This window comes from Pseudonaja textilis, chromosome 3 (assembly GCF_049901715.1).
Source record: "Pseudonaja textilis isolate UNSWEBS1 chromosome 3, rPseTex1.2, whole genome shotgun sequence".
Taxonomy (NCBI): Eukaryota; Metazoa; Chordata; class Lepidosauria; order Squamata; family Elapidae; genus Pseudonaja; species Pseudonaja textilis.
In genome coordinates this window covers 94,827,625-94,852,809 of record NC_141992.1, presented here as the reverse complement: position 1 = coordinate 94,852,809, position 25,185 = coordinate 94,827,625, and the positions used below count along the sequence as shown (strand labels likewise).

The following is a 25,185-nucleotide window of genomic DNA, read 5'->3' as shown; positions in this document are numbered from 1 at the left end:
AAGTAAAAAGGGCACACTGCACTTTGTTTAATTATCCAAGGCTCTTATTATAACTCTCTTCTCCAAAAACTTATCACCTTTCCCCCCCTACATTTCAACACCAGACTCCAGCTGTTGATAGAAACCCAGAAGAGCACCTGCAATAATACTCTCCCATGCTCTTCCCTCTATCTTATCAAATAGCAATGTCCTTGAAAAAGAGTCTCAGTTCTTTCTTTCTCAGCTTTGTCTGGTTACAGGGAAATAGAATATTTTCAAGCCTCTAGTTGGCAGTGTTACAAAGTTTATTTGCTCTCACTTTCTGCCTCCTTTTCCAAGTAGGATATAATAAGAGTTAATTAAAAAAAAGATATTTTTTTAAAAATGAAATAACTAAAGGGAGCCTCTAGCCTAAAATATTACAAAATCAAAAAGGAGAAGAAAAAAATAGATATAAACAAAAAAAAAAGTCCAATTTCAAAATACAAGATCATATATATAAAATCCAGCAATGAGAAAGAAAAACAAAACATTACTTTGACATTCCTGTTTAAAATCGCCACTTAATCACTTCTGTCAAAACTTTTACAGATTCTTTCTTTTCCTTAGGGTGTTTTTTCAGATCTTAGAAAAAAAAAGTTCTCACCAAACTGACACACTTTCTCTTTCTATTCTCTTCCATTTCGGAGCTGTCCCAACTTCAGCAGCTCTAATGGCTGCCTCTTTGCCGCTGGCAAGAAGAGCTTCTCCTGGATCTACCAGGGACTTTGTGGTATCCCTGGGATCGACAGGATGCGCTCTTCACTTTCACCATCTCTTCGGGACAGTTTAGATCCAATAGGACCGTCCAGGAGCAAAGATATTGGCAGCGATTTCAGACCTCCAAGATTGCATGCCGTATCATCGCGACGCCAGCTCTGCCCTCCGAGATGACTCAAATCTTGTGCCTTTATTGCACAATTTCAAAACTTTGCTGGCCTGCCAGAAAATACATAAGCACTTCTAAGTATGTGATTTTTTTTAAGATCGTGGAAGGTGCTACCTGATAATTTGCATTGTCCGAATTCATATGTCTTTCACACCTGCAAAGCCTATCTAAGCAAACATGGGAAGGACCCCTAAGCAGGAATGTCATGTAAATGGCTCTCAAGTTGTATGGCTAAAACAGTAGACAATAAGGGAATAGGATGGTGTTACAATGAACCAGAATGAACACTAACAAGTGGCAATGTTAAAACAGGGGCAAAGCATGAGAGCAGAGTAGACAGTCTGATGTCCTAAGTATTCTTTTATCTTTTTTCTCTTCAGCCTTAATCAGCATAGCCAGTGATAAGGGCCAGTGGTGGGATTCAATTTTATTTTACTACTGGTTCTGTGGGCGTGGCTTGGTGGGCGTGGCAGGGGAAGGATACTGTAAAATCTCCGGTCAGAGGTGGTATTTGCCAGTTCTCTGAACTACTCAACATTTCTGCTACCCGTTCTCCAGAACTGGTCAGAACCTGCTGAATACCACCTCTGATAAGGCCATAGGGAATTATGTCTGAAATATTTCAAAGGTCTAGGCCAGGGGTGTCAAACTCAAGGCCTGCAGGCCAGATCCGGCCTGTGCAGTGCTTAAATCTGGCCCATGGGGCTAGCCTGGAAATAGCAAAGGACCGGTGCTTCTGGTAGCCAAAAATGGGGGTGGGGTAGGGGGACACACTCTGCATTTTTGGCCTAGACAGCAAAGTGCTGCAAGAGGCCATCCATCCTATCTGTCCCCCTGGCTGGCCTGCAGAGGACAAGTACAATGCTCCAGCCCTCAAAGAGATCCAATTTGACACCCCTAGTATAGGCTATGTAATTGGAGTTACACATTTACCTTTTTCTTTTGCTGTGATGATTGGCAATCTAAACAGTAAGAAGTCTTGAGACTTTTTCAAACATAAGCAATAGTCACTTTCTAAAAATTGCTCTGTAAATTATTTCATATAGTATGAAATAGGCACACTCAGAATGGGGTTTGCAGCAATGAAAATTGCACTGTTTCAAACTGTTATGGTAGTATTATTCTTTCTTTTAAAAAAATAATAATAAGAGTATCAGACTGACCTACTGATTTCTTATTAACAGGTACAGATTAACTCCTGGAGGTACTTTAATTATAAAAAACACAGTACCCAAGGATGAAGGGGTCTATGGTTGTTTGGCTAGCAATGCAGCTGGAACAGTCAAAGGAACAGCTGGCCTCACATACATTGGTAAGTATAAGGAACAAAATAAATAAATAAATCACAGAGTGTAGTTGATTACTTCCTTTATTTATTGCAAATTTCAACGGATCAGAATGTTTGTGGATGCTGGTGATCAATGTATGATTATTTGAACACTAAGGCAGGAATATTCACGAAGGTCTACAAAACAGCAGCTCTGTTATTGAGTGGGGTTTTTTTTTATCAGCCTGAAAGACTAAAAGATGAAAATATTACATTAAAAAATTGGATTCAAGATTTGTTTATTTTCAAGGGAGCACTGGCAACTATCTACCTAGGTATTCTGAAATTATTCCACAAGGGACTAAGTGTAAGAATAGGCCATAGGACATTTTAAAAATATGTTGCATTACTTTACTTCCTGGTTAAACTTTTTTAATTCTAAGAAAACTGGAAATCTGATCTGGAATCACTGTTGCCAGGTGATGGCAATTCATACATACAATGTATGAATGAGAAAGTTTAGATGAAAAAAGTTTTGACTCAAGAGAGTTGGTTTCATCCTCCATTAGTTAACCTTTGGTCAGCCACTGTCAGCCAAACCTGCTTCTTAGGAGTATTATAAAATATCAATTTATTTATATCTTGCTTCCAGCTTCCTGGAAGTAAAGTAGAATATACTGTGCATAGGATAGCTTCAAACTGTTCATAAAAAAGAGTGGATATCCATTAATTTAGCTATCTCAGGTAGATCTACATAGGTAGATTTTAATTATTATATCCTGAACCAGCAAAGCTAAATTAGAATATCAATAAAGGAGAATATTTGCAGTTTTGGGGTTTAAATGAAGGGTCCCTGGTGCTTCCTGAGCTTGCTTGTTTTCTTGCAGATTTTTCATCAGCCTAACTAGGTAACATCATCGGTGTCACAAAAAAGCTCAAAGAGCACCAAATGAGCACCAAAAGAGCATCAAATGAGAATATAGATTGTACAATTTTAAAAAATTGGAAAAAAATGAGTCATGCATCCACATTTCTAATGCTTCTTTTCTTCCTTGCAGAAGTCCCTAGGGTGACTGTAGTACAAAATGAACTTTTGATTGCCCTTGGAGACACCTCTATAATGGAATGCAAAAGCACTGGAGTCCCACCTCCATTGATTAGATGGTTTAAAGGTACCTAAATGAAACTGAACTAATTTGAAAATGTATCTATCGTCAATGTGATGACTCCATATCTTGTTTTGTTGTTTAAATGCATTTACCTATTTCCCATAAATTAAAATTACAATACCTATGGACAGCTTGAAATGGACATCATAAATTAGCTAACACGGGAGAGGCCTTCTTAAATATCTAGGGAAGAGGAAATGAGCATATATGCTGGGAAGAAAAGCTTTATAAGCCACCACTTCTACAGACTATGCATTGGCTAATGTTCAATTTTTTTTTCTCAGGCGAAGTTTGATATAAACTCCATTGTAAACTTTACAGAGATAATATCACTGTACTTTATGAGTGCTTGTTTTCAACAGATTGGCAGATAGTAAAGTCTCCTGAACATTTATAAAACAATAGAACCATTATGCTGCCTCTAAGGAAGCTATTTAATTTCCTGAGTAGGTGTTTATTATTATGATTTAAACAAAAATTTCATTATTCTTTCCCTGGGTCTAGGGGATTTAGAGCTGAGGGCAACAGAATTTCTTATTATTGACTTCTCTCGGGGCACCCTGAGAATTCAGGAAACACAAGATCTGGATGCTGGTGATTATATGTGTGTTGCCACAAATGTTGCAGGATCTGCATCTGGTAAAATAACACTGGATGTTGGTTGTAAGTATGATACTAGAACAAAGCATGCAGATTAGATATTTTGTACAGATGTGATCCACCCATTCTATTAGTGTAACTTATTCAGTGAAGGATAACGTTACGTGAATATTATTTGCTATTATTATTATATTAATTGATAGTCCTTGGTATCAATTTTATATTATTAGATATTACTAATTATTGTATTAATATTATTTGATATTATATTAATTTACTTTGTGTAGATGGAAAGTGATTCCCCACTGCTGGGAGGGAATGATTTCTGGTTTTCTTGCATCCTTCTGTGCTGCTTCAGAGGATTTGCTAACTTACATGGTCATCTTTGAGAAAGGAAGTGCATTCTACAAAGTAAAGCAGATAATGTTCAGAAACAATGTGTATGACCATACAACATGTATGTCTGTATGGTACCCCACTTTCTCCAAATGCAGTGTATATTGGAGGAGTACACATTGTTTATCAGCATGTTTGAAAGTGCAATGAATTCTCAAATGTTCCTTCAGAATAATTCTGGAACCAATAGTATCTTCAACACGGTCAGGGGTAATGGTGGAGAGATAGGATGAGGCCAGAGTTCATGCAAATGGGAAACTACCCATCTCACAACTCTAGCAGTAATGCTGCAGATCTATTCTCAAAGCATTTTAGCCAGCCCTCAAATTAAGTTAGAAGTAATCAGCTACAGACAAACAATCTATCATATCACGAGAACATGGTAATATTGTGCCAATAAATCTAGACAAAGGCAAATAATTTATATGAATGGGCTCTGAGTCAGTCTTGAAGATTTGGTTCCGTTATCTGATTTTAATTAAAAATACATTAAAATTGTATTGACAATTCTACGATTTTTGTCTTCCTCTGTATTCCTTTTATAGCTCCTCCAGTTTTCACACAAGAACCTAGTGATGTATCTATGGATATTGGTTCAAACATAACATTGGCTTGCTATGTTCAGGGTTATCCAGAACCGAAGATGAAGTGGCAGCGGTTGGACGGCACCCCACTTTTCTCAAGACATTTTGCAGTTAGCTCTGTCAGTCAACTCAGAACAGGAGCTCTTTCCATTCACAGTATGTAGACACCATCTTAGGTATTAAGAAATGCATAAGACTATTTGTGGGCTCATTCAGACATCTGTGATAGTGTACTTTCCTCCCATCCCTGAGTGTAGAGGAAAGCTTATTGGTGTGGAAAGCACTCCCTCCAAAGCCTACCTCTGCTAGTTACTGTTGCTGCCTACAATATGGTGCAGATGCAGGGCAGTAATTGGTCGAATCCATACCTAGCCTTTTCCCTTCAATCAAGTACTAATTACTGAGGAAAAACTAAATCATCAATGGCTCCCCTGGGATAGGGTGGAGTCCCATGATTCCTCTCCCTCCAATTGAAATTAGTCTTCTTGTGAATACTGCTTGAGCCTGTTCCTTCTTATTCTTGCTGTTTATCCTATGGTGCTACTAAATATATAGCATTTACTTTAGACTAGATATGTCCATATCTGTGCTGCTTCTCTATTGAGGGGCCATTTAAATCTCAAGAAATACAACTGGTGGAATAATAGAACGATTCAGTTTGTGTTAATCAGGTGGAGAGAGGAAGAATATTTTATACTTCCACATAGAATTACCTGCTAAATCTCTGAGGTCAGGAAATTGCACAAGCCTCATTTCAATATGCATATATTCCCAAACTAAACTTCCTTGAATTCACCTTGACTTACTCTGAAATCTGGGCCAAAAATGATAAAGATAGTTTGTCTACATCTGTCTATGTTCTCTTTTTATTCAAAAAGGGGGAAAAGATTAAGAAGCTGTGATGGCACCGCACAGTGGTTAAAAGGTAGTATTGAGGGTTAACTCTGCCCATAGCCAGGAGTTCAGTTCAGGCCAGTTCAAGGTTGACTCAGCCTTCCATCCTTCTATGGTCGGTAAAATGAGGAACCCAGATTGTTAGGGGCAATATGCTGACTTTGTAAACCATTTAGAGAGTGCTGTAAAGGACTATGAAGCGGTATATCAGTCTAAGTGCTATTGCTATTAAAATCTGCCTTTTTAGTTGTGCTTATTGATAGGCAAGTTGATCTCCTGTGATTGATGTTCATAAGACAGATATTCTTATGTCGAAACCCTTCCAATACATGAAAAACAACAACAGACTGTTGTTCCAATTGTAGCAGCAACAGCAAAAATGGCCATGGAGATGTAAAATCTTCCAGCTAGAAATAGATTTGCACTAAACAATTGGAACTTAGCAAATTGCTAATCTCCAAAGACTTCTCCTCAGAATTCTCCACTGGAAGTCACCTGCTGAATTAGCAGGAAAAAAGCTACTTTAAGAATGAAACACGTTAAATCAGCCACAGCCTGACTTAGCATCTGCCTGACAATCAACTAATAATGCAAGGGCTTGTCCTTAGTAGATGGTTAAAGCCACATCTTCATAGCCCAGCAACTAGGACACAACTCTGGAACAACTTTGTAATTGCTTTCAGGCTGTTAAAAATGATGTGACCTATGTTTAGGTTTAGCTTAACATAGCTGGAAAAATAATATTCAAAGGGAATGTATATTTGCAGATCTATTTTTTTAAGGATAATGTTTTAATACAAAATGCTTATTGCTTGTTTTTTTTCCTTTTAAAACTTCGATACAATTTTAGATTTATGGGTTAACGATGAAGGAACATATGTCTGTGAAGCTGAAAACCAGTTTGGAAAGATTATCTCAAGCCCAGCTACAGTTACTGTGACGGGACTTGGTAATAAATTGATAATATGAGATTTTTGACAATATTTAGCATAGAAATAAAGTGTTCTCCACTGGCTTTAGAGCTTATAGTGTGTGAAACAACAGCACGCTGTGATATTATGTTTAAAATCACATTTATGTTAAATCCAAACAGAATTTTATTTCTTTGACAAATCAGAGCAATAATTGAACAAATAAATAATAAATAAATCCACATTAGATTTCTTTTTGCTGAGCATTGGAATACTTATATATTTAATTTTAAATATAACGTATATGAACTTGTAACCTTTTCATGAATACAGAGCAATTGCCCTTCCTTCCTTCCTTCCTTCCTCCCTCCCTTCCTTCCTGTATGAAAAGTTGGTTAATAATTTTATCAAAAATAATAAAGTGTGTAGTTGAAAAGAAGGAAGTGTGGATAATTGATGTGGCAATACCTAGATATAATAGAATTGAAAACTAAAGCATTGGAGAAAATGATAAAGTATCAAATTATGAAAATCAAAATTGAAAGATTATGGCATAAATCAGTCATTGTGGTCTCAGCACTTATCAGTACACTGGGTGCCATACCAAAAGTCTTGGACTGTACTTAGAAAATCTGTACATTGGCAACATTTCCATCTTTCTACTCTGTTTGGATCTGCACATGCACTGTGCTAATACATTACAATATCTAGGTTCTCGGGAAGAATTCAATGTCTATGAAGGCCAACATCAGCTGAAGAACTGGCAGCTGTAATTTCACGTTGTGTGGATTTAATAATAATGAACCAGATCCTTGGGAAGGACTTGATAGATGGGTAAATGCCAAATCCAATCAAAACATCTGGCTGACTGTGTGACCAATCATAATAAACAACCCAAATTAAAAATGGAAGTAGCGCGCTGTAATAGATAACAGATTATTCTGGGATTCATGGTCTCCATACAGTATGAACATAATCAGTGGTTCAGTAGATTTATTTATAATTCAAGGTTAAAGTAAACCACTTTTGAGAAAAGTTTCGCAGTCTAGGATTTTTCTTAAGTTCCTTGAGAAGATGGATTTTTTTGTGCGGTTTTATAGGAACATAAACCATCCTTGTATTATAATTTTTTTTCTTTTCCTGTTTCTCTTTGATATAGTTGCACCTCTAATTGCAATGAGTCCTGCAACAGCTAATGTCATTGAAGGACAGCAACTGACTCTGTCATGTGTACTGCTGGCAGGGAACCCAATCCCAGAGCGAAAATGGATTAAAAGTAGCATGGTGGTAAGATAATTTTGAATATCCTTTAAAGTTTTCTACTTAAACTTACTTAAGTTTAAATACCACCACTGCCTGATGGTGAAACAGTACCAGAAACATGAAGTCTTATGATTTACAGCATTTCATTTCATTTTGTTTCGTATGCAGATGGAGCATAACTTATAGTATTGCACCAAGACTGTTTTCTGACTCAGTGAAATTACCTGCTAGGTGACTTCACTGAGTCAGAAAACAGTCTTGGTCCAATACTGTAAGTTATGCTAGGTGACTTGGGAAAGTCAGTTTAGGCTAAGCACTAGATATTTGTCCAAGTACATTTGGCAAGGGCAGATGTCTTGGGAAGCAGGAAAGTAATAAGTCTTAAGGGACTCCTCAATTGCAAATTTGGAAAAATCTTATATAATAAATGATCATGAGATCCATTGGTTTCCTGTAATTGTAATGTGATACCTGCATTTTTGTGTTTGCTAATTTGCTATTTGACACCCATAAATTAACTCCATCTGGAAATTATTTCATTTGAATTGTACAAAATTCTGTTTCAGGAGAAGGAGTTGTGATTTCTCATTTATATATGGAGGTGTAATGACTCAGCAGTTAAGAAGTTGAGCTTGTCAGCTGGAAAGCTGACACCTCCAGTTTGAGACCCAAGCACGGCATGATGGGGCAACCTCCCGTTCTTCTCCCAGCTCCTGATCACTTAGCAATTCAAAAGCATGAAAATGCAAGTAGATAAATAGGTCCCACTTCAGTGGGAAGGTAACAACGTTTTGTGTTTCACAGCACACTCTGTGCTGCAGTGTGATGCCATGCTAACCACATGACTGCGTAAGCATCTTCTGACAACACTGACTCCCTTGGCTAAGTAACAGAAATGAGCACTGCTCCCTAGAGGCAGACACAACTGAACAGGGGAAACTTTTACCTTTACCATACCTCTCTCTCTCTGTATCATTGTTTTTTAATGCTGCAGTGAAGACATTATAAATAACTGAACTAGGCTTTGGTTTAAATTTGTCTCCAAGTGAGTAACTTCACCAGTTGGAGGTAAAGATAAACAGAAATATATTGTTTCATTAAGCTTCCTTTCAGCTGCAGTTGTAATGGGGGATTTCTGATCAATGTTAAATTTCATATAGAGGTAGTTTGACTTAATCTGTACACAATAATCATGTTTTCCTTTCAGGAGAGTCATTTGTGTAGATAGATTTGTGTCAAAATATAACTTAATTTTATCTCCGATAGAATGGTTTGTTATAGGCTTGTGCAGATAACCAGAGGTTTTATTACAATGCACGAACATTGCAAAGCGTAGTTATGTATATAATTTATAGCATAAAGAATGGAAAGTTGTGGAGAAAAGAAGCTACACATTCCAATTGCCCTGACAAAGAGAGGAAAACTCATTTTAAATATGTACTGATAATTAATTCAGTGAAACTCTGCTATAACCAGAAACAAGAAAATCTGAACCATATGCTCCAGGAAAGTCTACAGACTTCAAAGGGAGATAATTCCATAAGTAGCCCTTAGATTGAATCACTGTTTTGATGTCCTTTTGTATTCTATTATGGAAGCCATGAAAAGCGTAGAATTTTTGCTATATTCGCTTTGAAAAAAATCAAGCTTTGCATATGATTTGAAGCCAGGTATTGCTTCCTTCACTTTCCCAAGCCCTCATGTCTTTAATTTAAAGGAGAAAGAGGAACTCTGAAGTAAAAAGCACTTCATGAACTCTGGATGTTCCTGTACCTAAATGATGCAAAATAGGTCTAGATGCAAGAAAGAGGTAGTCATATGGGCTTCTTTGTCTTTAAAAATGGCAAAAAATACCCAAGCAAAATCAAAATCTGCAAGAATGCTCTCATTTAAGTTGCCTTGCTGGAAAACATTGGTTAATTTTTTAAAAAACTCAGAATATTCCTGGTGTAAATGACCAGACTAAATGAAGAATGGTCTTATCTGCCTTCCCCATTTCAACTCCAGGTGGTTCAGACTCCCTATATCAGCCTCCGGAGTGATGGAAGTCTTCACCTTGAAAGGGTTCGACTACAGGATGCTGGAGGCTACACTTGCATGGCCAGCAATGTTGCTGGGACAGACAACAAAACAACCACTGTCAATGTTTTTGGTGAGTGAATCATTTAGTGTTTTCATTACTTTTCAGTGTTAAGAATTCACCAGTATTCATCCCATGATGATTGGTAGATTATCACTGAAATCGCACACTAAGTTTAAAAACTCTGCAAATGATCAGTTCAGATGACCGAGCAATGGCCTGTTCCCATCATCTGCCAGTTCCCAGTATCCTGCTAGTTTAATTCTTGAGAGATTGCTTTCAAGTGAACGCAGAAAAGAATGGAATTGCCATCATGCAGTGCATTGAAGTGCGTGTTTTTACTCAAACCATCCTCTTCTTGATGCTTCCTACAGAGTTCATAAGATAACAAAAGAGATAAACAATCAGTTGAAATGGAAAGCAAAATTTCCGCTCCTGCATTCTGCAATTTTGTCTCCTTCAGCTGGTTCCCTGTTTGCTATCTTTCCACTTTATTCTTTTGCCCTCAAAGAGCAAAAGAAATACATTAACAGGGCTAGGCTGCTGGGAGTTCCCAGGGGTTCAGGAGAGCCCCTAGCTAAGAATCTGTGCAGTTCAGGGAACCCCCAAATTCCATTCCTGGCTGGCCCCACCCACCCCTCCCCTCCCAGGAGTCCCCACACGGCCTGTTTGTATGCAGGTAAGTGCAGGGCACGCGTGGAGGCTCAGGGAGGGTGAAAAATGGGCTGGAAATGGATCTGTTCCTGGACTCCAGAGAGCCTCAGGAGCCTGGGGAGACAGTTTTTGCCCTCCCAGAGGCTCAAGGAAAGCCTCCAGAACCTGGGGAAGAAAAAAATACCCCCCCCCCCATAGTGCAGGAGCCTGACCAGGCCAATCTCACTATGGCCACACCCACCTAGCAACTGGGCAGAGAACCCATTGCTAAAATGTTTGAAGCCCACCCCTGAACATTAAACATCATTCATGAGAACTACAGTCTATGATCATGTCTTTTTCTCATATTCATCATCATAATAAGTAGTGTTCTGCTGGTCTTTGACTATAAAAACGATTTAATCTGATCAGTAAAGGGTAGTTTGTGAAGTAAAGAAATAAAATCTTCAATACGTCTTGTGTTTTCAATTACAAATAGATACAACACAACATATATTACGTAAATTTCTTATTTCATAGGGTAAGCATAGCTAAGGAGTTTTGTTGGAATGTTGAAGGTAATAAATTGGTTCCAGCTGCTCATGAAAGGCAGATGAGATGTGTATGTGTTCTAATGCATGCAGAATGTGCTAAACAGCTATGTAAAAGAAAAGTTCTTTGTATCCAGAAAAGGTCTTCTGAACCCAATTTTGATTTTTCCCATTGAAATTGCTTCAAAGCATGAATTGCTTCAAAATGGAAGAAGACATCTATGTCTCACCCAGTATGTAAGATGTTCTGATCATCTGGATAAACAGAACATGTGAATAAAATCCCATCCAGAAATAGGTCTCTCTGTATGAATGTTTTGAAATAATAATGGTTTCTGCAGACATATTTCTTTTTTAATAAAACAGAGGCAAATGAAAGAATTCTCCAAATGCGGTTTAAAAGGTTTGATAGAGGATTAAAAAGAAGCCAGTGAATGGGGTGTGTGGCTTAAAGAAACAACTAGTATACATATTTTGTATGTAGATCAATGGTGAAGGAAGATTGCTGTAAACATACAGTAGGCTGATGATTAAGGTAGTATATAAATAAATCTGCATGTAGAATTCTTTTTGATGCTTGTATGCAAATCATATGGGGCAAACATGCAAAGAAAAGGATTTCTGGTAGTTATAAGCTTAATGATATCAATGGCACAAGGTGTCCACAAAAAAAACCATCTGAATAGTGTGGCGAGGATGAAATAATACATGTACAAACCAGCCTAGGGCAACTTTATGAACCAGAAAGATGCTAAACATCTAATGGAAGATGAAGAGAAGATTAGTTTCAAATGCTGTATCACTTGGTTTCAGATGTAAAGGTAAGGCTGAAGCTGAATGCAGGTCCCTGGGAAGAGAAGACAAGAACCTTTCAATGAGAGACAGATGGTCCTCTCGGATTGCATAAATTTTTTGCAAAAGTTCTCAGTGTTAGAACAATGTTGGTGATCTTACAGTGCTCAAGGGAAAAGCAGACTTTTATTCAGCAGGGAATCAGACAAGGGAAGGCTGGGAACATATCAAGATAGACTGATCTGAAATGGTTTTGGTGTCAGCACAGTGAACTGATTAACATAGCCATTTGGAAACACTCTAGATGTTTGTATTTTTCCTCAAATACTTGTCATGCTTTGGAAGTTATGTATGTCATGCTTCTTCATGAGAAAACTTGCCACAGAAATCTTACAATTGTGAATACATTTGTATAGATATGAAAATCATATCTATAAAGAATTCATGCTATAAGTCTTATTGAAGATTTTATTTTATTTATTTATTATTATACTTATTAGTATTTTATTACACATACACACATTTTGGTGCTTCTAATTTAAAGCCTCCTTTGAAGATTACAAATCCCAATTCAAATTGTTGATGATTTGTTGACGATGGGTTGATGATCAACAATGATTGTTGATGATTGATGGTAGAGTTGCAACGCTCCCACACTCATTCCCAGTCTAGTCTTTATTTGTCCTTTGTTCTCCCTACAACCTTCATGTTCTTTATGACCCTCTGGATTGAGTGATATTAATGAGCTTTCAGAAGTTTACTGCATATTGCATTGAGTTATAAGCAGTGATCAGCAGCACCAGCATGTGCACAGTTGTATACACACTTTGCAAGAAAAGAGTTTGCTTGCAATAAGTCCAGATCAGTAAATAAGAAGCCTGGTGAAGGCTCAGGGTCTTCACAGGAATGTTGGTCAATGAAGGTCAAAGTGACAGAATTTCTGAATACTTAGATTTCAAAGCTTGAATGCAAAGAGTCTGGTTACTGGTTACTAGGAGCCTTGATATAGACTACTACTGGGGACGGGGTTCACTTAAGATTGGTGCCTCTCTTGCCTGATAAGGAGGTGTGTGGAACACTTCTGTTTTGCGGTTTGTGTCTGTGTGGTACATGCAGGCACTGAATGATTGTATTTGGACCCTCCTTGTTCCACCACCAGCAAGCTACTCTGAATGATTCCAGGTTGCCTTCTCAGGTGCTCAATTGTTTGCTAATTCCTGGGGCTAACATTTGTCTGACGTACCTAAAGCAGGTTTTTCAGCATCAGAATCTTCCAAATCTATTTTGGGCATGATACTTTCCTTTGAAAGTGTGAGGGTTTTCACAAGATGTAGAGATGAAAGAGAATAATCATGTGGGAGATAGGCAAGATCCATGAGAAGCTAGTCATGGATTAAGTCCAAAGAATGCAGATGTTGTATAGGAATGCCAATTTTGTAACATAATACCATCTGCTTGTTCATTTTATTGGTTATGGCTTAGGGCAATGGGCCCCAACCTTTTGGGCACCAGGGACTAGTTTCAAGGAGAGGGTTTTCCACAGACTGGAGTGGGTGTGGTTTTGTGTGCTGCCTGCATCTCATGGATGGGGGTTCACTGATTTGTGTGGCCTGGTCACATGCCACTGACCAATGCCAGTCCTCGGATTGGGGACCCCTGGCTTAGGGAATCAGGAAACCTAAACCAATAAATGTGTTATGTTTTGTGTGCAAGACAAAGGAAGACATTCCTTGTTACCTAATCTAAATATAAGGCATAATGCAGGAATGGCCATCTTTGGAGCCTGAGGACATATTTGAGAAGGTGTTACAAGTACACTTATGAAGTGGCCACATGGGAGATATGTTTGGCTGTGAAATGATTGCCATAGTGGACACAGCCACTCACAAAAACCCTTTATCAGAAGGGTAACTATCAGATCTACTCACATTGTCTCTGTGGAAATCAATTTTGCATTGATATAAAAATATGGTGCAAGAAGTTTCTACTTAGCAGCATGCCAGCTTCTTATTTAATATTTTTAATTAAAATAATCTTTTTAAAAAGTCAAGTGGGACAGAGAATCTGATGGGTACCAAAGGAATATTTTTCATCACATTGTTAACTGTGTACCCTATATTGCCTATACCTGCCATTACATCTAAATTAGACTGAAACTTAAAAACTATGATGGAATATCTGTGTTAATAGCTTATGCCTCATAATAAACAGCAACATCACACATAACATGTAATAAGAAATAGTTGGTAAAATACTTGCATATTTGTGTTTTCAGTTCCACCCATAATTCAGCACGGACAACAAATCTTTAGTACTATAGAAGATGTTCCAGTTACGTTACCTTGCAAAGCCAGTGGTGCTCCTAGGCCATCCATAGTATGGTCCAAGGTAATTGCAATGTTTTGATCAACTGAATTTGGAACTTTAATGAGTTAGGTATATTTATATTTATGTACTTAAAATATTGATAGTCTACACTTTGTCTAGACAGCATATGCCACCATTTAATAGTTCCAACACATTGAGAAGGCATAATGCTCAAGAATGCTATCGTAAGCATTCATTAAGTTTTCTGCCTCCACTTAGGCTGCGAGTTAGGACAACAGTGCAAGCTGTCATGTATTTAAAGTAGCTTTCAGATATATATTATGTCTATATTTGACTGGCCATGAGGGAGAAAGAGAAGAAGAAGGTACTTTCTATGCAAAATAGACCTACACATTATCTGGCATTACTCACTGCTTAAGTTATTATAGTTACAGTAGAAAATCTTTCGGATTAAGCTTATCTAATTGTTAAATGTAGTTTAGCAGGTATTTTTTATTTTTTTTATTTTTTATTTTATTTATTTTTGTCAAGCGATTATAAGATAATAGGTAAAAGTATAAACGTATTTATGAATACATGAAATGGATACATATAAGAAAAATAAAAAGAAACAATAGGACAGGGACGGTAGGCACGTTGGTGCGCATATGCACGCCCCTTACAGACCTCTTAGGAAAGGAGTGAGATCAATAGTACACAGTCTAAGGTTAAAGTTTTTGGGGTTTGGGGAAGAAACCACAGAGTCAGGTAGAGTATTCCAGACATTGACCACTCTGTTGCTGAAGTCGTATTTCCTGTAATCTATAGATTTAAAACAATGTAAGAGGAAAAGACAATACTCAAAGGAACTAACACTTAATGTAAACTGAGTCAATAATGACAGCAAACTCTGTAAATTTTAAAAGAAAACAGCAATGACACTATGACTTTGAAGCCAGCTGTGAAGATGCTGAGTTACACAGACCATTATTAAACATACTCTGTAGGCTCTTTTTACTTCATGTTCCATATGAATAAGTTCATCTTTATTTTACTGTCTTTTTACAGAAAGGAGAAGTGATTCCTCCCAGTAGTTTAATGTTTTCTTCTGGATCTGATGGAAGTCTTTATGTAGTTTCTCCGGGAGGTGAAGAGTCTGGGGAATACATCTGCACTGCAACCAATGCAGCAGGTTATGCCACACGGAAAGTACAGTTGACAGTCTATGGTAAATAAAAATGAAACTGTAAACCTCTCTAAAAATGAAGTAGTGGGGCTCAGTCTAAAATTTCAAGTCTGCAAGTACCTTTTGAAACTTGGAGAGAAGTGCCCAGAACCATGTAGAAGTTGTCAACCAACTGTAATTAACATGAGGCAGTGCAGAATGTATTATAGTTTGCAATCAAATTATATTGTTAAATTTAAATGTAAGTTAAGCCCCTTCTAATTATTACTTCATTACTTGTTATTTATGCCAGGCAAAAGCTAAGTATGACTCTCAGACTAAAAAGATTCTGCATCCCTATTCTATACAGAACTGCTAATTTGGAGGTAAAATATGTCACAAGAACCATTTCATGATAACTCTGCCTCCTGTTCATTCAACCAGTTGATGTGATTTAGCTGCAATGGATATGGGCCTGTGGTGGTAACGGTGATGAGCAGCGGAGACCAAACCGGTTCTCTCTGCCGCTTTGCTGTTGGGCCACCTGCACACCCGGGCTCCTACACTCACCTTTTGAAGCGCAGCTGCTTTGCATGGCACAGCAGAGTGCCATGCGGCAGCTACTAAAGCAACAGGGAGAGTACAGGATTGCAGGAGGTGAGTTGGACTAGCTCTGTGCCTGCACAAAGTGCACATTTGGCGCGTGCACGCATGTAAAGTGCACCCACCAAGCCATGTCCACTGAACCGGTGGTAAAAAATCTTTGAATCCCACCACTGGCATGGGCCTCTTTCCCTACTATTCTGCTATACGTTTTTGTTGAATATTACAGCTCTCCCTATAATGTTTATTATGATAAAAACCTTTTATAGGTTATCCCTGCATAAACAGGATCCTTTTCAGAAGACCATTCTGTAGGATAACTGTGTGGTTTACCCTCCTTCCTTCCTACTCTTTGAGAGCAAGTGTCCATACTAACAGGAAGTTATGACTGGAGTCGAGGTTGGGGATTAGACTCATTGAGGTGACTTTGGAACAATAAATAGTATTTAACCTTATCTTCCCATGTGTTGTGTCTGACTGCAACTGCTTTCTGTAATAGTGTCCACATTTGTCAGGAATGTTCTGTTGGCATAGGAACTGTGATTTCAGGCAAATATCCCCTCTCCTCTTGTACTGGAACAGTATACAACATATCCTCCTCTATTAAAAGAGGCCTTGACCCTTTAGGTAGTCTATCTCGTATAAGTAGAAGAAGGGACAGAAGAATGGAGAGAGTGAGCTGTTTTGCTTACAGAACAATTGAAGTTAACCCACTAACCTGGAATATTATTGCAAGAACGGGATAATAATATAATGTGCATTTTTTTTTAGTAAAACCAAGAGTTTCCAGACCTGGAAATCAGCAAGGAAGTTCACCAGATAACCCAATTGAGATGTCAGTGACAGCTGGGGAAGAAGTGACACTGCCCTGTGAAGTGAAAAGTTTGCCACCCCCAATAATCACATGGGCTAAAGAAATGCAACTTATCTCTCCATTTTCTCCAAGGTAACTTTTATATCATTTCTTAGTTTACTTTGTTTGAATTTCAGTACAAGTTGTCTCAATGACGTGATCAGAGGCTGCTAGATAAACTCTGGCATTTGTATGGATTATTAATATACACCAATAATTGAATATTCATATTATACTTTGATTCAGTCCCTGCCTATTTAAAGATAATGGAAATGTGATATGTGCAGTATATTGTCAGTATCCTATGCAATCATTTGGAGTCTTTTCACAACATGATGTTCTCCAGGTGTGCTAGATTGTAGTTTCCATGTAATTTCCATCATCCTTGTAGTCCAACACATTATAAGATGAATACTAAATAAAGATACCAGAAACATTCATCAAGAATGCTGCTTTCAGATCTAAATCCTCTGTATGACTCCCTCAAACACTGCCCTTTGAAAATACTTTTTTCTGGTAAAGAATATCTTTGTGAGGAAACATCAAAAGGCCTTTGGCTTATCTCAGAAATCTATAACGAAGCCATGTATCTTGCTGGCATCGTGCCTGTTGAGTCTTTAAACAACACATCCATTGTAAGAACTGGGTCACTGAAGGGATGAGAAGTTACCTCTATCATTGCTATTTCATACTTCCCCCACTTTCTTATCTTGAATCCTATAAGAAAGAGTTCAGTCTGGAAATTAGAGAGGACTGAGTTTGGCAGCTTGAATGGTGGTAGTCACTGATAGGCAATTAATGTAGAATAGAATAGAGCTGGAAGGGACCTTGGAGGTCTTCTAGTCCAGCCCCTTGCTCAAGCAAGAGAAGTTATACTATTTCAGATAAGTGGCTGTCTAATCTCTTCTTATAAACCTCCAGTGATTGAGCATCCATGATTTTTGAAGCAAGCTATTCCACTGGAATTGTCTTCACTGTTAGAAATGTATCCTTAATTCCAGGTTGCTTCTATCTTTGGTTAGTTTCCAACTATTATTTCTTGTCCTTCTCTTCGGTGCTTTGCAGAATAATTTGATCTCTTCTTTGCAGCAGCCCCTCAAATACTGGAATACTGCTGTCATGTCCTCCCTAGTCCTTCTTTTCTCTAGACTAGCCAAACCCAAATCCTGCAGCTGTTCTTCTTATGTTTTAGTCTTCAGGCCTTTGATCATCTTATTTGCTCTTCTGTGAACTTTTCCCAAGGTCTCAAAATCTTTGTTGTAGCATGGTAACCAAAATTGGTTGCAGTATTCCAGGTGTGGTCTTTGATTAAGGAATTAATGGATTAAAGAATTGGATCACAATATATTCTGTTTTACAGGATAGATGGGAGTTTTTGTCTCATGCTGTTCCTTTTTAGCACTGGATAAGAGTTAACAAAATTCAAGAGAGATTGGATTTAGATTATTTGTGAGAATCTAGACTGATTCCTCTTTTCACTTCTGCCCCAGACTCTGCCAATCCTCCTTTTCTGACAAAACTAGAAAGCTTTCTGGTCTTTCTTCATCAACTCAAATTTGCCACAGTGAGAGTGTAATCTGCATTTATTGACTTATACACCTCTTTTATACACCACTTTTATACACCTCTTTATGATAAAAGTAGCATTGCAGTTGACAGAAACATGATAGTCTTCATTTGTCTGGTTCTGCAACCCAACAAGACAGATACACACTTCAGAGAGTAATTAGGACTGCAGAAAAAAACAATTACTACCAACCTCCCTTCCATCGAGGACCTGTATACTGTATGAGTCAAAAAGAGGGCTGTGAAAATATTTACAGACCCCTCACATCCCAGACATAAAGTGTTTCAACTCCTACCCTCAAAATGATGCTATAGAACACTGCACACCAGAACAACTAGACACAAGGACATTTTTTCCCGAATGTCATCACTCTGCTTAACAAATAATTCCCTGAATACTGTCCAGCTATTTACAAAGTCTGCATTAATATTACTATTAATCTTCTCATCACTCCTGATCACCCATCCCCTCCCACTTGTGACTGTATGACTGTAACTTTGAACCTTGTATCCTTATGATTTAAATTGACTATTTCCTAGTATGATTTGATTGCTTACTGTACCCCATGACTATTAAGCGTTGTACCTTATGATTCTTGACTCAGGATGAATATATCTTTTCTTTTATGTACACTGAGAGCATTTGCACCAAGAAAATTCCTTGTGTGTCCAATCACACTTGGCCAATAAATAATTCTATTCTGTTCTGTTCTGTTCTGTTCTGTTCTGTTCCGTTCCGTTCCATTCCATTCCATTCCATTCCATTCCATTCCATTCTATTCTCTACGTGAGTCCACACAGGTTTTGCCCCAGTTCTTCCCTTTATTATCTTTAGATTTAATAAAATAGGCATTGATTTGAGAATACATGAGGATCCATTAAATTTATTTGTCATTAGATTTTTGGGGGGTTGCTATTATTGGTTAGCAGAAATATGCACAGACTAGAGTGGGCACTTGGAGTATCACCACAGCATTCAATGATTAAAAGTAAGATGATACAGTAAACTATTTTAAAATTGTCAAAAATAAAATTAAAAACCACGATAAAAATAAAATAGAATAAATAATTTTTTGGAGTGAATTCTGCAGGTCAGAGACTATCCGAAAGGCACCATTTCTGCTTTTTGATAGAGACTATCAGAGCAACTTTTGAATCCCTAGCAGATATACTGCTTTGATATCTTTGAGGGATGCATTTAAAAAAAAATGTACAAGAGGATGGAAAATGCCTCCAACTTGGTGGTTAACTGGATTTGAAATGGAAGTCTGTGGACTGTTGACTTTTACTTCATTCCTCAGCTATGCAGAATGAAGAAGTCAGAGGGCAAGAGCAATTAAGGGAAAAAATGGAAGATCAGTCTATAAAAAAGTAATACTGAACAGATGCTCTTTGATGTGCAACGCTTATTATTAATGCTCCTATAAGAGACTTTCGTGTTCGTATAAATATTTATAGTCATCTGTATTTCCTGTGGGTTTTTTTTCCACCTCTCCCACCCCCAGACATACCTTACTCTCTTCAGGCTCAATGAAGATTGCTGAGACATTTGTATCAGACAGTGGCTTGTACATCTGTGTGGCTACAAATATTGCGGGAAATGCAACCCAAAAAGTAAAACTAAATGTACACGGTAAGAATCCTCTGCTTTCAATAATAAATATTGAATTAAATTAATAATGGGCATTCAGTGAATTAGTAACTCAAATAATATTAGCTTAATTAAATATGACTAAGGTTACTGGCATCAGATTCAAATTGGATTGGGGCATGAGGGAGTCCCAAAGCTGTACTTTATATATTATGCATGTGCTCGGGGGAGAAGTTTAGTAATAGTATCAGAACTTTATTTTTAAATATGTTTTCAATCTGTCTTTTGGCCCAGTAAAGCTATTTAGAGTCTGTTTGCAACACAAAATTATGCAGTGAAGAGTTAATTTTTTAAACATTTTTCTATGCTATACACTACCCTGCCCCCCGCCGCCTGCACCATTGACACCTGCAATCCATTCCCTGGAACCATTACCTTTCTTAATTTTCCCCTTCCACAAGGCTTCAGAAACTACCCATTGTTCCTATTTGCTGACATCCTACATCTTCTTGTGTAACATAATAGCTTCTCATAGATCTCAACAGCCTAAATAAGACTTGCTGCTTGGCCACAATTTACTGGAACAATCTATGCTCATTAAATTAAAAGGATCTTTATAATAATATGTTATTTTTCAAAAGATAATCATTTAAAATGGGGGTGCCATGTCTCAATGGTTAAAGATGCTGGAAAGATGATAGCCGGGGCTTGAGACCTGAGCTCTGCACAATGGGGTGAGGTCTCATTCCTTGTCCCAGTTTCTGCCCACATAGCAGTTTGAAAACATGCAAATGTGAATAGGTTAATAGGTATCACTTTAATGGGAAGGTAACATAATTTATCTTTTAGCATATAGCCATGCTGGCCACATGACCATGGAAAATATATTTGGTCAACACTGGCTCCCTTGGCCAAGAAACAGAAATGAACACTGTGCTCTAGAGTCAGACATGACGTGGGTAATTTCTTTAATGATTTTTAACCATTCCTCAAGTCTTATAAGTTCATGTCTTGTAAATATTTCTGGAAGTGGTTAGAAATGATAATTATTTATTAATTAAATTTATATGCTGCCCACCTCACTATCAAATGGCTCTGACTGGCTTGTATTGTATTGATAAAAGAATTATGTAGGTTATTCTGAATGATTGCATTGAGTATGTAAATATTTTTAAAATATGTAGGGCTCAAATGCTATGTTGTGTTCTTCATGTTTCACTGCATGATATTCTAAAATCTTTCTGTATGTAATTTATTATTGTTGTTATTGCTATTATTATTATTATTATTATTATTATTATTATTATTATTATTATTATTATTATTATTATTATTATTATCTTAGTTCCTCCAAAGATACAACATGGACCTCGAGTGATTAAAGCAAAGGCTGGTAATAGAGTTGATATATATTGTAGTGCTCAAGGAATCCCATCTCCAAGAATTACTTGGCTTAAAGATCAACAACCCCTTTTGATATACAACGAACAATACGCTTCATCTCTAGATGGAAAACTGAGTATCATCAAAGTTGTGCTTTCAGATGCTGGAATCTATAAATGTGTGGCAAGTAATATTGCTGGCCATGATGAAGCTGAGATAATGATCCAAGTTCAAGGTATGTTAACATTATAGTGAAAAGTACATAAGAAGAATTATCATTTTTAAAAAGAGGTTATGTTTACACCAAATAATTGGATTATAAGGGTTTTTTGTTTTCACTAAGAATATTCAAACACATACATATAACCTTAAGGGAGAATATCCTATTGCGCATGTATATACAATCAGATAAAGCAGAGATATCTCTCTATCTCTATCTCTGTCTCTGTCTTTGTATACATATGTGTGTATAAAAATGCTTTTCTTTACTATATTTTCCCAATATATTTTTTATTATGGTGAATCTCATGGGAAACTTTAAATGACATGGAATTCACTTTTTCCATTGGTTCAAAAATGCAAAATTAGATAGGTTAACTCTGATTTGATTTTTTTAGTTATGGCAATTGAATTATAATTTTTAAACCACCAACTACCCCTGAAGTAACTTTATTTAATTTTTTATGTTGATTTTTCATCCATTCTGTATTCTAAAAAACATTCATAAAACATAAATAAAGTTAAAAAAAATTGACAACATAAAGTTAAAACTAATAGGAGTTCATGTTTCCTAGAATTCAGTGCAATTGTTTGTAGAATATAAGAACAGTTCTGTGTTAAAGCAGAACTGAACTAGTAAATGAGAGGTATCTTTCTTGGAAGATGAACTGTTGATATTAGGAATTATATCGGTCACAGACAATTTCATACAGTTAGACTACTGCTGACTTTATCTATCCTTAGTTGCTTTCTCCAAATTCCCAAGTTTCAGTGGAAGTTTTTATTACACCCTGAAGCAAATTGTGTGGATAGTTATGAAAGAAGAGAAGGCCATCATCATATATAAAGTTAGATACGTTTTATTGAAAAAAATATTTTATTTTTGATGTCAGTAAGTGTAAAGGATATTAAAAATGTGTAACATTTTTTTCACTTTAGCAGGAAAGGAAGTTCAGGTATCTAAATCTGACTAATTGATAGGAATAACAGAGGGCTATCAGTGCTTCTCTGATTTGCTAATCAGTAGGTTGCAATAGAAAGGTACAAATCCAGTTTGTCAGGAAATTCTTAATTTATCTCCAAATATACGGAGGAATATAACATTTAATTATGACTTACCTGGTGTTATTTCTGTTTTTTCTTGATGTACATAGAAAAGTTTTTTTCTCAGAGTTTCCTTGTCATACCATGAAGGCTGAAGCCTCTGAACCAAGTAAACCAAAAATGTAATACATTATATATAATATAAAATGAAATTTTAATAGTTAAAATTAAATGTGTGTGTGTGTGTGTGTGTGTGTGTGTGTGTGTGTAAATGTATGCGATTTTTAAAATTTTGAAGGAATTTGGGAAACCTACCCAATAAGTATAAATAAAGTTGATATTATGTTCATTTTGTATTAGAACCTCCAACTGTTGGAACACTTGATCCGCCATACAACTCTCCATTTCAAGAAAGAATAGCAAAAGAACAAATTGCCTTCCCATGTCCAATCAAAGGTACAGAGCATCATAAATTGCTGAACTGGAGGCTTTCCATTTTGGGGGATGTTGACTTTTGTAACCTGATGATTCTATTATTTCTTGTTTAATTGAATTTATTAGCTACCCAACTTTAATGGACTATAGATGGCATACAAAGAAAGGAAACATAAAAACAATTGAAAACATTCCTAATTGATAGGAATAACAGAGGGCTATCAGTGCTTCTCTGATTTGCTAATCAGTAGGTTGCAATAGAAAGGTAGCCCAGACTAAAATCATCCAGAAAAAAGTAATCTAATAGACAGCATAAACAACAACTAATAAACAGGGGCTATTGAACAAATATAAAGGTCAACTTCAAAACTTTAAAATCAGGTTTTCAAAGCTTTCTGGAACCCCAGCAGAGAGGGCATCCTTATTGCTGGGTACATACTGTTGTAGATGGTGAGGCCATAATAAAGAAAGCATGCTTCCAAGATCCTACACGATGACAATGGAGTGCACTCATGCTGTTGTAACATACTTTGTTGTTGTTGTTAGTTGCAAAGTCATGTCTGATCCTTTGCAATCCCATGGACAATGTTCCTCCAGGCCTTCCTGTCCTCTACCATCTTCTGAAGTCCATTTAAGCTCACGCCTACTGCTTCAGTGACTCCATGCAGCCACATCATTCTCTGTTGTTCCATTCTTCTATTACTCTCAATCTTTTCCAGCATTAGGCTCTTCTCCAGTGAGTCCTTCCTTCTCATTAGGTGGCCAAACAGGCAGAAATAGTTGGAAATAAATGGTCTCTTGGATATTCAGGTCCTATGCCATACAGGGTTTGATAGGTAATAACCAGCACTTTGAATTGAATAACCAGCATTCTTCAGTCTCTGGGATGGGAGAATTAGGCTTGGCTGTGATGGTGGTGTTATTATTATTATTATTTAAATAGAAAATTAATACTACCCTGCAGGCAGAAGTCAAACTTTGAATCACACCACCAATGTTTGGTATTTTTCCAGTATTTTAATGCTGATTTGCTGTATTAATAGCCAGTTTGCTATAGTGGAAAAATGTACCCTTGAGTATATGTAGCATCTGTGCTATTGTCTTCTTGAAAATGTTTCCCATATGGTGCTACTTGAAATAAGCAGCTTATGTATAAATGATATCAGTCCTTCCTATAATGTTGGAATTGTTTGTTTTATTTGGCTAGCAGGCTGTAAGAAGTATTATTATTATTTTTTGCCTTCCTTTGCTTAGGGAAAATGACATTTTAGAATTTTCTTTTTGCCTCCAGGTAGATGGGTTAAACAGTTTCCTTTTCTGAAAAGAATTTTCAGAATTTTTTAAAAAACATATTTCATGGGAGGTGATAGGGAGTTATACGGCTTGCCAGCCAATCTGCTTACTGAGCAGAATGGCAGGTCTCAATTAAATAAGGATAAATAAAGTCAAAAGCCAGTTCTTTGGAGCCTCTTGAACACATCTCATCTGTATGTCTGCATGTGTGTGTTAGTATGTAAGTTTGTGGCTTCTTGGAGCTTTCTTTGTGACTAAGGGGAAGGTTGTATATATGAGTGTGGGAAGGTATACATAGAGAAGAAAATTTGTTTGGATGCATGCTCATGTTTAGGCGTACATAGGTAATAAGTGAACCTATAAGGTCTGCTGGTCTTGATTTGACTGCCTATTGCAGAGTATTCAAACATTCACTAGGATACTATGGACCCTTTGTGGTGATAGCAGGATAAAGAAAGACATCTGCTAATGTTGAGCGCCACTTGTTTAAAAGCAGATATAATGGAGAAGGTAGAGAGACAATTTGCAGACAGTTGTATCTGCTACTTTTTTGAGGAGGTTTTTGGGGGGAGGAAGGTCTGTGCCAGTTCAGAAGCTCTTGAATAGGGTGCCCATGTTGTTAAAAGCTACCAAATACTTTGTTCTGAAATGCAATCTATTTTTTTGAACTTCAAATTAA

At 37.0% G+C, this 25,185-nt stretch overlaps 1 protein-coding gene across 2 annotated transcripts in view; it reads left to right on the top strand.

The window, feature by feature from the left end:
• Positions 1 to 25,185, top strand: part of HMCN1 (hemicentin 1) — a 253,333-nt gene that overhangs the window by 99,357 nt on the left and 128,791 nt on the right. For both annotated transcript variants that reach the window (XM_087930424.1, XM_026703203.2), the window contains exons 13-25: positions 2,092 to 2,219; positions 3,233 to 3,346; positions 3,848 to 4,006; positions 4,885 to 5,079; positions 6,668 to 6,766; positions 7,888 to 8,015; positions 9,999 to 10,143; positions 14,323 to 14,435; positions 15,423 to 15,582; positions 16,894 to 17,068; positions 20,047 to 20,174; positions 21,478 to 21,750; positions 23,139 to 23,234. In XM_087930424.1, coding sequence (XP_087786550.1) covers positions 2,092 to 2,219; positions 3,233 to 3,346; positions 3,848 to 4,006; positions 4,885 to 5,079; positions 6,668 to 6,766; positions 7,888 to 8,015; positions 9,999 to 10,143; positions 14,323 to 14,435; positions 15,423 to 15,582; positions 16,894 to 17,068; positions 20,047 to 20,174; positions 21,478 to 21,750; positions 23,139 to 23,234 — 1,913 coding nt within the window. The remainder of the gene's footprint in view (positions 1 to 2,091; positions 2,220 to 3,232; positions 3,347 to 3,847; positions 4,007 to 4,884; positions 5,080 to 6,667; positions 6,767 to 7,887; positions 8,016 to 9,998; positions 10,144 to 14,322; positions 14,436 to 15,422; positions 15,583 to 16,893; positions 17,069 to 20,046; positions 20,175 to 21,477; positions 21,751 to 23,138; positions 23,235 to 25,185) is intronic.